This window comes from Pleurodeles waltl, chromosome 4_1, assembly GCF_031143425.1.
Source record: "Pleurodeles waltl isolate 20211129_DDA chromosome 4_1, aPleWal1.hap1.20221129, whole genome shotgun sequence".
In the NCBI taxonomy this organism is placed as follows: domain Eukaryota; kingdom Metazoa; phylum Chordata; class Amphibia; order Caudata; family Salamandridae; genus Pleurodeles; species Pleurodeles waltl.
This window is the reverse complement of record NC_090442.1, coordinates 231,269,718-231,284,154: the sequence shown is the minus strand read 5'-3', so window position 1 is coordinate 231,284,154 and position 14,437 is coordinate 231,269,718. Positions and strand designations below refer to the sequence as shown.

Here is a 14,437-nt window from a genome sequence, read left to right as displayed (position 1 = left end):
GGCTTCCAAATACTACATAAATTATAGACTCTGGTTGTATTCAGAGCATGTAGAGAGCTATTTAGGAGTAAAAACTAAAGCAGATCTGTACTGTTATTGCTTTACTTCATCTTTAACTCTGTTGGTATAATTCACTGAATGTTTATTTTATCATCTGTGGAGTGCTTGGGTTTGGCAGTGCAAAAAAAGTAATGTGCACGATGAGTAAAATGAAGGATAGCGATGAAAAAGAGTTGCATGAAGCTGACTTGACTATCCTACTGTTTTCTAGGCACCTACAATATCGACCCAGTTGCTGTCTCCGTCTCCGGCCTGTCCTCTGGGGCTGCATTTGCAACCCAGTTCCAGGTGGCCCATTCCAAGGAAATCACAGGTGTTGGGCTCCTGGCTGGTGGTAATTACAAACATCTTGGTGCTTCCTTGAATATTTCTGTGTCTTTCAGTGTGTTAGGTAGCATACACCCTTTGAGATTCATTATTCCAGACTATCTTAGTGATCTAGTTTTTTCAAGTCAAAATTCAGATAAAGATGGAACTCTAGAGTGTGACATTACAGCTTGTTGCAAAACAGTGGGAAATTAAGGTCTAGATGCAGTAAGTCTTTGCGCTGGCCTTGCATCGTGCAAGGCAATGTAAGGACAACTCAAAAGCTTAAGAAAGATTCACAAAGCCACTCAAGGCCCAGGGGAGATTTGCATTGTCTTGTGTGACTTTGTAAAGAAATGTAATGCAGCACAGTGCAAATTGCTACGTTGCATTACATTTTGAAGTGTGAGGCGTTCCATAGGTGGAACTTGGGCATTCCCGTGTGTCCACCGATGAAATTTGATGCAATCCCAGATTTACGGAAATCAATAATTTGCGGATTGTGCCAAAATGGTATTCCACCCCGACCATGGTGTAACAAGAATATATGTGCCTATTTCTCCTTGTTAGACTTTTCATCCTTGACGTGGTCTCCCTTAACCTTTTGCCTCTGTTCCCCAGGTTGTTGATGTGTGCTGGACTCTGAGTTTACTGCTAACCAGTGCTAAAGTGCAAGTGCTCATTTACAAAATATTTATGTAATTGGTTTATCCATTATTGGCATATTTGGTTTACTAGTAAATCCCTAGTAAAGTGCACTAGAGGTTCCAGGGTTTATAAATCAATGTATGTATGTATGCCATATTTATAAAGCACATTCCTACTCACAAAGAGCATCGACTGCTACTAGTGGGCCTGCAGCACTGGTTGTGCCACCCACCTAAGTAGCTCTGTAATCATGTCTCAGACCTGCCACTGCAGTGTCTGTGTGTGCCGTTATAACTGTAAATTCGACTTGGCAAGTGTACCCACTTGCCAGGCCTAAACCTTCCCTTTTCCTACATGTAAGACGCACCTAAGGTAGGCCCTAGGTAGCCCCAATGGCAGGGTGCAGTGTATGGTTAAGGTAGGACATATAGTAATGTGTTTTATATGTCCTGACAGTGAAATATTGCTAAATTCGTTTTTCACTGTTGCAAGGCCTGTCACTCTCATAGGTTAACATGGGGGCTACCTTTAAATCTGATTGAAGTTTAGATTCCCTTTGGGAGCGGATGGACATGTGGAGTTTGGGGTCTCTGAGCTCACAATTTAAAAATACATCTTTTAGTAAAGTTGATTTTAAGATTGTGTGTTTGAAAATGCCACTTTTAGAAAGTGGGAATTTTCTTGCTTATACCATTTCTGTGACTCTGCCTGTTTGTGGATTCCCTGTCTGGGTCAGTTTGACAATTAGGCTGGTTGCACCCCTCACTAGACAGTGACACAAAGGGAACTGGGGTGTAGCCTGCATATCCTGATGAGCCATCTGTGCTAGGAGGGAGGGGAGGAGTGGTCACTCACACCTGAAAGGGCTGTGCCTGCCCTCACACAATGCAGTCTCCAACCCCCTGGTGAGTGCCTGGGGCCTGGCCTGGGCAAGGCAGGGTTTCAAAAGAGACTTTACTTTGAAGTAGGCTTACTTCAAAGGAGAAATTGGGTATAAGAAGGGCACCCAAAACCACAGACTTTAGAAACCCTTCTGGAAACAAGAGGAACCTCTGCCTGGAGAAGAGCTGAAGAGCCGAGGAAGAAGAGGAGCCCTGCCTGTGACTGTGCTTTGTGGAGCAATACTGCAGTTGCTGCTTCTGCCAGAGTAATAGGGCAAAGACTGGACTTTGTGTGCCTTCCATCTTGAGAAGAAATCTCCAAGGGCTTGAGTTAGAGCTTGCCTCCTGTTGTTTGAAGTCTCGGGGACAGCAAAGACTTCTCTCTGCCAGCACCTGGATTCTCTGGAGAGACTCCTACTGTGCCCTGTGGTGCCTATCCAGTTCCTGGGACCCTGAAAGGAGAAGCTGGCAGCCTAAGGATAAGGAAATCCACGCACAGAGCGCCGTGCTGGGGAAAAGATCGATATGACTCCGATCTGCTGCTCAAGAAACGAAGCACCGCCAGTTCCGCAGCTGAGAAACGACGCTCGTGGGAAACGCAACCAAAGAATTGACGCACGGAGCAGGAGAAACGACGTGCAGCATCGCTGACGGAGGCTGGGAGATCACAAACCCGCGCTGCGGGGTTTTCGGATTATCGTGCGGCTGGATTTCTGACTCAAGTACGATTGTGCGTGGAAAAACAACGCAAGGCCTGCCCGGACCCGAGAGTGCTGACCGGATCGACGCATCGCTCTCCTGCGGAGAGAAGAAGCGGCGCGCCCGACCCGCCGAAAGGAGAAACACACAGTCCTGCTCGTGAGTGGAATCAACGCATTGCAAGCCCTTTTTGACGTACACTCACCCGTGCGGGGTTATTTTTGACGCACCCAAGGTACTTTTTCACGCTGACAGTGTTTGTGTTTGTTTAAAACTACTTAGAGAATCTTTTTGCATTTTTATTGATAACTTGACTTGTGTATTGTGGATTTTTGTCGTTTTGGTCTTGTTTTGTTTAGATAAATATTTCCTATTTTTCGAAACCTGTGTTGTGTCATTTTGTAGTGTTTTCATTAAATTACTGTGTGTGTTGGTACAAATACTTTACACCTAGCACTCTGAAGTTAAGCCTACTGCTCTGCCAAGCTACCAAGGGGTTAGCTGATTCTCTTTTACCCTGAGTAGAGTAAGGGTCCTTGCTTGAACAGGGGGTAACCTGACTGTCAACCAAAGACCCATTTTCTAACACTCCTCAATACTTCTTTTTGTGCATGATACATTCTGCATCACACGTAGAAAGAGGAAATTGCGGGAAATGATTATTTTGTGCAGTAAGATATCCATTCCTGCACAAAACAATCCTACCTGTAATGCATACATCTTTGTAACAAGGTGCATAGGTGCCTGCATTTGCAGTGCTTGAGCGCAGGTAAAGAGCTGAAGAGTACCATATCTTAATAGACCTGTCGCTGCTCAGCTCTCTCTCATTCACAAAACGCTTCGAAGCAACTCTGCAGGCTGCCTTGTGTTGAGTGGAGTTTCAGTTAATATGTCTGTAAGCATGTTAGGCGTTTTAAGAAAATACCCAAACATTTGAAAAATTAACCCTTATGCAAGTGCCTAGCACGCACAGCTTCTTGAAAATAGCTGGGTAAAGAATAAGTGAAAGTTTTTTTAAGCATTCCATCACTAGCACTGCTGAATGCATTGGTTGTAAAATAGGAAGGCTGCCTTCTCTTGATTCCACTTTATGCCTCTTTCTTCCACCACCCTCCACTTCTGGTCTCTTTATCACACGCATGCGCATTTATTTTCAGCCCTAGTTTTGCCTTTTGTCAGTATTTCATATATGCGACTCCTTCCTTCTCACTGCCTTTCTATCTCTTGCTTTGGCTCTAAATTGTATGATGACAAATTAGTACCAGTCCCAAAAAATGTATTCTCAGTGCCCTCCACGTGCAACTACTTGAACAACTTAAACACTGAGATGATCTCTAATTCATGGCTCGTTATCTTCCTGGTAATGCCAGGTTACAGGACAGCATTTAGACATTGCAAACGCCATGGCCTGTGGATTTTTGCATGAGGTTGTCACTTGTGAGAAATGGGGCTGTTGATTGAAGGGGTTGAAACTCAAGGAGCATCCACAATCCTTGTAAGGGTCGACCACAAAAAAACACTAAATTTACCTGCTTAACCCTCTGGTAGCTTGGCACAAAAGCAGTCAAGCTTAATTTAGAGGCAATTAGTAAAGAATTAATGCAGCAGACACAAACAGTAACAAAGTGAAAACAAAACACAAGAAAAATCTGGCACCAATTTAGAAAAATAGAGTAAAATTTAATAAATTATTTGACATAAAAATGAGAAAAATCCAATCAGTAGAACTGGGAATATGCTATTTTAAAGATGTATGGTAAGTATAGCACCTAAAAGCACAATGTGCCACTGGCGATTTCTGGTCATTCGAGATCTGGTGAAAGACGAAGGTTTAGGCCATCTGCGATGGAGCAAGGGCCAGATACAGGAACTGCTGAAAAAGTTACCCTCTAAAGTCCAGCACATGAGTTCCGTTCATGGTGGAGGAGTCCATGCGGAGTGGGCAGAGCGCTGTAGATGGTCTGTAGCTATCAATGTAGTAATGTGAAGTGCAGAATTTGGGTTGCCAGTAATCACTGGCAGTCACTGCCACACAAAGAGTCAGGTTCACCATAGCTTTGCATTGGCGATCAGCATGGGTGGCAAGATCTTGACGTGAACCGGTCTGTTTGCGGTCGTGAAGAGCCCAAAACATCAGGATTGCTCCTTTTCTTCAAGGAGGAGTAACACTGCTGTCCCACCAAGGGTCCCGGAAGTGGGAGGCTCCTCTTAGTGATCAGGAACTCACTCCAGTAGAGGCCAGCAGGGTTCAGGCAGATCCAGTTGCAGCAAGCCAGCTGAGCAGTTGCAGAGAGGCCACTGGAGCTTGTTGTCCCCTTGCTGCTCACAGCACGAGGTCTGCCATCTGATCCTTGGAGTCCTTTCAGCTGGGATGAGGGGTGCAAGTTCGGTCTTCTTTCTCAGCCAGAAAGGCAGGCCTTAAGCAGCAGGGTAGACTTATGGCAGCAGGGCAGTCCTTTTTCTGTAGTATCCACAGGTGTACAAGTGTACTGATGAGCAGGTATGCGGGTCCCATTTTTATACCTAGTATCCCCTTTGAAGTGGGAGAAGCTTCTGGAGCTCTCACCCCACAGAAGTGTCTGTAATTCTCCGCCTCCCTGACCTGTCTCAGTCTGTCAGGGGAACAATAGACTAGTGTTAAGTCCTTTGTGTGTGAGTTGGGCCAGTGCTTTTGAAGTGCAAGTGTGGTAGGTGACAGATACCCCACCCTCTATCCCCCTTGAAGCCTAGATGGACCATCCTGCCAACACACAGCTCCTCTATGTGATACTGTCTGGGAGGAATACACAAAGGCCAAATGTCAACTACACCTGTGTGACCCAAGAAGCAGGCTGCAGGCACCAAATGGTTAGGGTAAAAAAATTATCAGTGGCATTTTCAGAATTGTGAATTAAAATCTCCCTTTACCATTAAAGAGGGTTTTGAATTACAGTTCCCCAGACACCAAACATACAATTCCTACCTGCTCCCAACCAAAAGTTATCACTTATTAAATGCAATAAGGTAAATCAATGTCATCTTATGGGAGAGGTTGGCCATGCAATAGCAAATAATGAATTTGAGAGTTTTTCACTACCAGGACATGTAAAGCTTAAAAGTACATGTCCAACTTAGTGCATACCCTGTGACTTGCATGTGTTAAAAATAATAAAAACTTGCATGTAGTAAAAAGGACGTTTTTTGCCAGGTCAAAATGGCAGTTTAAAACTAGACACACATGGTTTCAATTTCAGGCCTGAGACATGTTTTTAAACAGCTAATTAAGAGGGTGGCACAATAAATCCTGCAGGCCCACTAGTAGTGTCAAAGCCAAGTAGGAGTATTTCAGATCCAGACAATTCAGGAAACAAACCAAGACCAGCCGCTCTTCCTTAGATTACTTTTAATAAGAACTAATAAGACACAATAAGAAATACATGTACATGGAGACTGAGCGGGCAAAATCCAGCTCGAACAGTCTGCATAAGGAAGTAATGCATGATCTTTTATAGCATTAAACCGCAGACACATTAACACATTTCATTGGTTCTTGATATTGTCGTATGATTTGCTTTTTTCTATATAGCACACGTGATGCTCCATATAAGGGTTAGAATCATGGACAAGAAGCTTGCACAATGTCCTCTGAATCAAATGTCTTGTGATACATCTATATGTGGAGAAAGAGGAACCATAAGTGCATTAGTACTTAGTACTTTTAGCAGTGAGGATTTCACAATTTACAGGTTCTGGGTGCATGTAGTGCCACTCTACTAGGGATTTACAGGGAAATTAAATGTGTCAATTGGGTGTAAGCCAGTTTTACCATTCTTATAGGAGGGAGCACTTTAGTACTGGTTAACAGTGACTCTGCGGAGAGGGCTAGGTCCGACAGTAATCTTTTAGGCCATAATATTTTTTAAAGCCAATTAACTGCTGCTGGGAATAATCAGCCGAGATGGCTGCTCACAGGGCAGAGTAAGGATATTGTTATGTGCTTCATTTTGTTGGCTGCTCATGCCTTGCAGGTGCTACTGTTAGTTATGGATGATGCAGTTGTGTACAGATATGAATAAAACACCATGTTCAACAAAATTTGTGATCCAATATTATCCAGGTTGAATATTATTGTGGTTAATATAGATAACGGGTAAGAGCGGACCTGGGCACTTAGATGTACACTGTATAAGGGGGGGGGGTCATATCACATGCGAGTTACATTTATGCATGCACCACTACATCATCACAGCACCCCTTTACCACTGCACAGTTCTGCACATGTATTGCAATATCGCAGTTCTCTTGCCCTGGTGTATTGTGGAAAAGTGAAAACACTAAGGTGATCATGTTTTCTCGTTTCCACAAACTGCACCGGGGATCACTGAGGAATTACTGAGACATAGACATAGTGGTGATGCGAGCCTGTAAGTTAGTAGGTGTTTTTCTACATTACATAAATAACTCATGAAAAAATACACAAAATAACTGCATCGATTTCATACAAGTTGAAAATGTGTACTCAATGATATAGTTAGGAATTTACCCAGTTAAATGTGCCCTTATTACTGACTTTTTCTGCACTCTGCTCTTAATGAGACATGAACTTCTGTGAATTAGTTTACCATTTCATATGCAATAGCACTAGAACGCCCGAACACAACCGACCAGTATGATGTATCTTTTAGAGTCAGAATTATAATTTGCATGACATTTCTTTTTGTTTCATTAGTACCTTACTACTGTGCCAAGGGTAATATGATGACTGCACTGACCACTTGCATGACGTCCCCGCAGAGCATCAACCTAGGGGATCTGCACACCTACACCCAGAAGTGTGTCAGCTCCAGGACTGTTGATCCAGTGTCCAGCATGGCTTCCACCCGTGTCTTCATCTTCTCGGGGTCCAAGGATACTGTGGTGGTGCCCGGTTAGTATATACACGTTTTATTGCACAGTAGGGCGACAAACCCGCACAACATTTTGCTTGATGGATTCTCATTCTTGAGTTCTAAACATTGTAGAATGTTGGCACTTTACCATCTGACCCTTCACAGCCTCTTCATAAGACTGTCTAGCGATAAATCTGTCATAATTGTCCCTTGCCACTGGATTCTAGACGTTTTACTTGAGGAACACTCTATTTTCCTATCTCCATAACTACTACACTTCAGTAAAACAAAATCCGAAACACCGGAAGTCGTATTAGGCTAAAATGCCAAGGATCAGATTTCGGTTATTACATTTCTATAACACATCTCCCGTAGTTGGGGCTAGGAGCATTGAGTCAATATCTGTTGAATACATTTTAACAGCATAGTTTTGCATGCGCTGTAAAATTAAAGCTACCACCATGATTACATTAGCCATTGATAAATCATACCTGTGCATGATATTGCCACGTTAGATGAAACCCATTAGTGGAAGGTACCATTGAGGTAGTCTGGTAGTATGGTGTGAGAAATTCCGAGGAAGCTCTACAAATCTGCATGCCCTACAAAACGTATTATGAACAGACCACTTAGCACTTTCCTGTTTTTGTTTATTGTTAGGTACCCATTAAAGTTGCTAGAAAAAGAGAGAGCATTAGATTAAAAGTTGTCCAAGAGTATTTTTGCCAACATCTAAGCATAACTGGATCTAGAGCAGGTGCAGCAAGATATCGTTTTAGTGCACTGAATAAAGCACCAGGGGGCACATTTATACTCTGCCCAAAAATGGCGTTATTTTTTTACGTTATTTCAGCACAAACTTAACTCCATAGTTAAAATATTTGAGTTAAAGTCATTTTTTGCCTTTGGAAAAATACCTTGCATCAATGAGATGCAAGGTAGGTATTCCCGGGCAAAAATTACTCCAAGGCCCAGGCACCTTATTTATCTTCCCGTGCAAAAATGGTGCACGGGAGGGAGGCGGGCCTAAATAATGGCACTAACCTTGCATAGGGCCATTATTTAATGCCTGGTTCAGGGCAGGCGTTAGGGGACCTGTAGGCCTTTTTCTATGGTCAGAGACCATGGAAAGAGGCCACAGGTGCCCTTACTTAGCACCAGGGACACCCCCACCGACACCAGAGGGACAGTGGAGGATGGGGGACCCCATCCCAGGTAAGTATAGGTAAGTAGAGGTAAGTAAAACATTTTTTTTCTGTAGTGCCATAGGGGGGCCTAACCTGGGCATATTTCCCCTGGGCATGGCCATTGGGGTCGTGGGCATGACTCCTATCTTAACTTAGACAGGAGTCATGTCCATGGGGTTTGAACATCAGAAAATGACGCTAGTCTGGTTCGAGGCATTATTTATGCCTCTGCCCATTCTAGCGTCATCCTTTGACCCTAAACCCCCTTTTCCCCCTACGCCTCCCCCTCCCGGCTAGCGTCCTATTTTATGACGTTAACCGGGCCTTACTGCCATCCCATAAATATGACGCCCGGCCGGCTTCTTGGGATGGCGCTAGACGGTGATATACTTTTTGATGCTAAACTGCGTAAGGGCAGTTTAGCGTCATAAAGTATAAATCAGGGCCTAGATCCCATGAGTTATGTTATAAAATGTGTATCTTTTTTTGGATTTTTTTTTTTTTAAAGAGGCTATATCATAGCCACAATCATTGAGAGGCTGGAACCAGTCTGAAGAAAAGTTTGTGTGGCTAATTTAATGTTACGTTATGTTGCTTATTTATAGAGACTGTGGCTACCTGAAGGCTTCCCAGCGATTTGTAGGCTGAGCCTGTCTATTATGCAGGATCACAACCACTTCCTGGAAGCAAACAACTTCCCAGAAATATTTCTGAATGGACTTCTTCCTAGATGTTTCAGTGGCTGGATTCTTCCATTATCAGAGAAATGGTACTTTGATGATTTCAAGATGGCCACAAAGTGCCGCCATTTTGGAATGGGTCCCCAAATTGCCATTTGTGGACTGTTTGGTTTGTGAACGTTTTGCTAAAGGTAATGGTCTAAATATACAAAAGATGAACCCTTCGAATCTGCCCACCACATTCTTTTAACTCGAATATGTTGGAAACGCCAAGCAGGTTTACACTAAATCACTGGTTGCATTAGGGGTTGTAGCTGCAAACCCTGGGACTACCTTTGAGACCCCAGTTCTAAGAGGTGGCAAAGACCATCCCCAGAGCATAATGTAAAAAGTGTTCTGAAGTGCACGTTTTCCTTTCTGCAGCAATTGCTGGGAGATGAGACAATACCCTTTCTTTTATGTAACATAAATAAATTCCATCATGCAAAGAACATTCACAATTAAGTAAAAAAAAAATGAAACAAGTAAAACGATCTTTTTTAAACAACTCATTGCCATGTTTCAGTATTGTAAATACATAAAAAATTATGGCCCTCATTTTAACATCGGCGGTAATAACCACCTATTGCCCCAGTGACGGCCTCCACCATACCACCATGGCGGTGACCATCTGTCCACCAGATTATGAGCACTGCCTGACTTCCGCCACAATAAGGGCTGAAATTCGGCAGTGTTCATAATGGCAGACAGTGGTGACCTGGCGCTGCTACCACCTACACCAGCCCGCCAGTAGAATGCCACCAGCCGTATTTTGAGCTGAAATACGGCCTGGCGGTGTTCTGCTGGTGGGGCGCTGCTGGCGGTAGCAGTGCCCATTCCCTGCTGGATGACCTCCTGGCCCAAGGTTAGTTGGGCGTCCTACAGGGAAGAAGGGTAGGAAGCTGGGGGTGTTTGTTGTGTGTGTGTGTGTCTGAGTGTGTGAGTGCGTGTGTGAATGCATGTGTGTGTGTTGAGTTGTATGTGTGGTTGTATGCGTGTGGGTGAATGCGTGTCAGAATAGTGAAGTGAGTGCGTGTCTGCATGTCAGTGTGTCTGCGTGTAAGAATGTATGTGAGTATGTCTGGTCGAATGCATATGTGAATGCTTGTATGCCAGTGAATGAGTGAATACATGTATGCCAGTAAATGAGTGAATGCGTGTATGCGTGGTGTGTGTCTGTGTGCATTTATGGAGGGAGGGGGCGTATATGTGTATTGGAGGAAGGGTGTTTGATTGGAAGGGGGACGGTGATTGTTTAAATGGGGGGGCAGGTGGGTGTTTGAAGGAGGAATGGAGGGTGGTGTTTGGATGGAGGTGGGCTGGGGTGTCAGGTGAATGTTGCAGGGGTGGGGGAGCTGCCTACCGGGAACAGGGAAAGAATTCCCTGTCACTGGTAGGCCCTACTGTCATGGTTTTCGTGGCGTTGCTAATGCCCAGCACTTTGCTGGAGTAAAATATAAACCTTTCTAGGTTGACAAACAGAAGTGGTAAGAGTTTTTGAATACATAGGAACATTCTATTTTATGAACTTATACAAACTTTCAAGGCAAACCACTCATTAAAACACCCGATACTGCTCTCAGTCCCACCCCTTGAGTGGGATTTATGGCGGAGGAGAGCTCTGCTCTCGTGGCAAAATATCCATGCCCATAAAAGGGCTTACATCTCCTAAATATCCCTTTATGAATTCCTGGCAGTCATCATTGAGGTCAACTCACTTGTAAACACATTTATAAATGAATTTACCTTTGTGAATAGACCATGGTCATTATCAATTAATTCAGGTGAACATAACACTTTCTTCAAAATCTTGTGTCTCTCTATGATTTATCAATACATTTCTTATTGTGGGAGTGCGACACACTAGGTAAACCATTATACCATGGCTTTTTGTGATATAAATAATTTTTGTGATAGAAATGATTTTTGTGACATAAATAATTTAGGGTCCCAGCATTGTTTTGTCTATTGTGGTACTGCATCCTCTTCAAATGAACACACAATTATGCATTTAACTCAAAAATAAATTAGTAGTGCTTCATTGGCATATTATATCGGCACCCCAGTTAAAACATAGGTGGTATCTAAAATACACATTTATCTGTGCTGTTATATTATTCAAGCATTTATAAGGAAACTTTAACAAAGTCAGTTACAGGAACATTAGGGTAGGTTGAGGTCATATGACATCGCTTCCTATAAGATGTATAAGGCAGAGGTCATATGATGACACTCTCTGTGATGTCACTGAGGACAAAGGGTGTTTGATGTCACTTCCCTGGCATTTTGGTGGATGGGCGTTCATGCACCAAAAAAATAAGTCCTATAATGAGTTTGACCGTCATCTCAGGCAGAGTGCTAAATTGGTGTCGGACTTAATATAGGGAATGCTATTTTTGGATTGCCTCAAACAGCACCAAAGTTACAAGTTAAGCAAAAGAAAATGTATTTCCTTTGTAATCTCCAACTCGGCCTTAAGTACTGTTATACTGTTGATTCTGTGATGTACATACATACATACATACATACTTGCCGGTGGCGGCCACCGCATATGTCAAGGGGAGACAGGGGCGACAACGGGGCGATGACTGGGACTGGGAAAACAGAAAAAAAAGAAAACCCACTTGCCGGTTCTCATCATTGTCGCCGCCTTTCGGCGTATCATGCTGCCTCTCTTGTCGCTCTTCTTCGTCTGGGGTCCCAGCTTTCACTGGGTTACCAGCACAGGCTCCCCAGGAATCTTGGTGTTGGTTTCATGCTAAACATAGCATGAAAGCAGTATCAGGACTGGTCTGAGCGGCTTGGACTGCCTCTTAGACACAGCCCTGGGGTCTGTGCTGTTTTTCAAGCCCAGCTGTGTATACAGCCGGGTTGGAGAAACCTAGGTGCCCATGTGTGTTTGGCCGTACAAACACACATGTGCACTTAGTGTGCTCTCCACTCGTCCCCCCTCTCAGCTCCTATGGCCCAACCCCGCCCCTTCCTACACACGCTGCTGGCTGAGCCAGCAGATGAAAAATGATGAAAATGAAAACAACAGTAAACTATTGTTTTATTTTTTGTCTGCTGGCTCAGCCAGGGGGGCAATGACCCTCCGCCACTGCGGAGGAGCCACCCCTGATACTTTCTGGTGCCATTTAGTGATGTTCAGCTTGCCCTGGTGGGACTCAGTGTCCCTGGCCCATCACTCCTGCCTAATTGTGCACAGCTGCTGCTACTAGGGGGAGGCACTCGCCATTGCGCTTCATACCACTGCCTCTCCCCCCACAGAACAGGACTTGCTGGTTGTGTTTGGTATCATTCTGCTTGCCCTGGTGGGACTTGGTTTCCTAGGGTCCCATCACTCCTACCTAATTGCTGACAGCTACTGGTAGGGGAGGCGCTCGCCATCACGCTTCATAGCACTGCCTCCCAACCCATATCTCAGGACTTGCTGGTGCAGTTTGATGGTGTTCTTCTTGCCCTGGTGGGACTCAGTGTCTCAGGGCCCATCATTCCTGTCTAATTGCCCACAGCTGCTGCTAGGGGGAGGTTCTCGGCATCGTGCTTCATAGAGCTGTCTCTCTCCCTGCAGCGCAGGTCGCCCGGGCAAAGACCTGGCCAAGAGTGGGCCTATCTGGTCCTGTCCACGGCCGGATGAGGCTGGGCTGGTACCCCTCTTTTGGACCCGTTCCCCAGAAGGTATGGTTAACCATCTTTACCGCATGGCAGTCAACTTGTGGGAAGAAGAGAAGTTACATCACAATGACATAGTATCATGGGGAAGCGTGAGATTGAAGGGGCTAACATTGTCCCACGGCCATCTGTCTCTATTGATAGTATGTTGAAAAGGGTTGTCATGATTGTTTCAAATATAATCGAGTTGACTGAGCACAGACTGTCGCTGGATTTGGGAGTTCCGCCGGTCACATCAATGTATGGTGATTTCAACTTTAAGCCCAAGTATGAGGGAGGCCAACAACCTAACACAGCGTGCTTCAACACCAGTATTGATGGGGCTGTCACCACTGAATCTCATCAGGAAAGTCCTCTGATGTTACAGTCCATGACTGGTTCCGCTATAACTGTTAAGCGCAAAATAGAAGCAGGAAGGACAGCACTAGTAAAGAGGAAACAACCCTTTCATACAATCATCAGCAATAAGAATCAATTACTTTCTTGGACACAGTCTCTACCAGCACCTCAATCACAACCCCCTTCAACTTGCATAACACAATCCCCAGTTTGTCAGACCAGTGACACTTTGCTCCTTGAATCTCCCCTGCTCGCAGCGATTCATAATAAGAATTTGAGGAGAAACTCAAGCCTCTAATGGAGAGTTTTGATCATCTGGAGGACCGTTTGACCAGTGTGCTCAGCTGCAAAGAAGGTAGGGGCAGGGGTTCATCGGATGATGGTCAGGCTTGTAAATGTCTCTCTGTAAAGGGTTACCGAAACAAGGATCAATACAGAGGGGGGATGATGCTGAGCAATTAAGCAGGCGTAACTCAATCGGGGCTTCAGAATTCCATTTTGGTGACTAAGGGCCAGATGTAGCAAACTTTTGCGAGTCGCAAATGGGCCGATTCGCAATTTGCGACCCCGCAAAATCGGAAATGGGATGCAAAAATCCCATTTCCGACTCGCAAAATGCGACGCAAGCCATTACCGACTCGCAAAATTTGCGACCCCATTTTGCGACCCGCAAATAGGAAGTCGCAATTTGCGAGTAGCAAACCATATGCCATAGCAACTCGCAAATTGCGACTAGTTGCAAAAAGCCCATTTTGCACTTCCAATTTACCACTAACTCAGAGCAGGTGGTAACCATTACCAAAGTATAAAAGGAGACCCAAAAGGCATCTAGGTTACTCAAGATGGCGGAGATATACCTGATAGCAGTGAGGAGGAGAGCCCAAGCCGCCCAGCAGAGGAGGAGGAGGAGCCAGAGACAGGAGAAGATATACAGAACAAGGCAGACACTCTTCCAACAAACTGAGGAGGAAATATATGATAAATATAGACTTAGCAGCGCAGCTATACTAGATTTAATAGAATTACTCAAACCACAGCTACAACGCCAGACTGTG

The 14,437-nt window shown here is 44.5% G+C and overlaps 1 protein-coding gene across 1 annotated transcript in view; it reads left to right on the top strand.

The window, feature by feature from the left end:
* The window catches only part of LOC138288499 (poly(3-hydroxybutyrate) depolymerase-like), a 240,661-nt gene that overhangs the window by 26,160 nt on the left and 200,064 nt on the right, over positions 1-14,437 (top strand). Inside the window, exons 2-3 of the mRNA XM_069230048.1 lie at positions 272-394; positions 7,303-7,500. Coding sequence (XP_069086149.1) covers positions 272-394; positions 7,303-7,500 — 321 coding nt within the window. The remainder of the gene's footprint in view (positions 1-271; positions 395-7,302; positions 7,501-14,437) is intronic.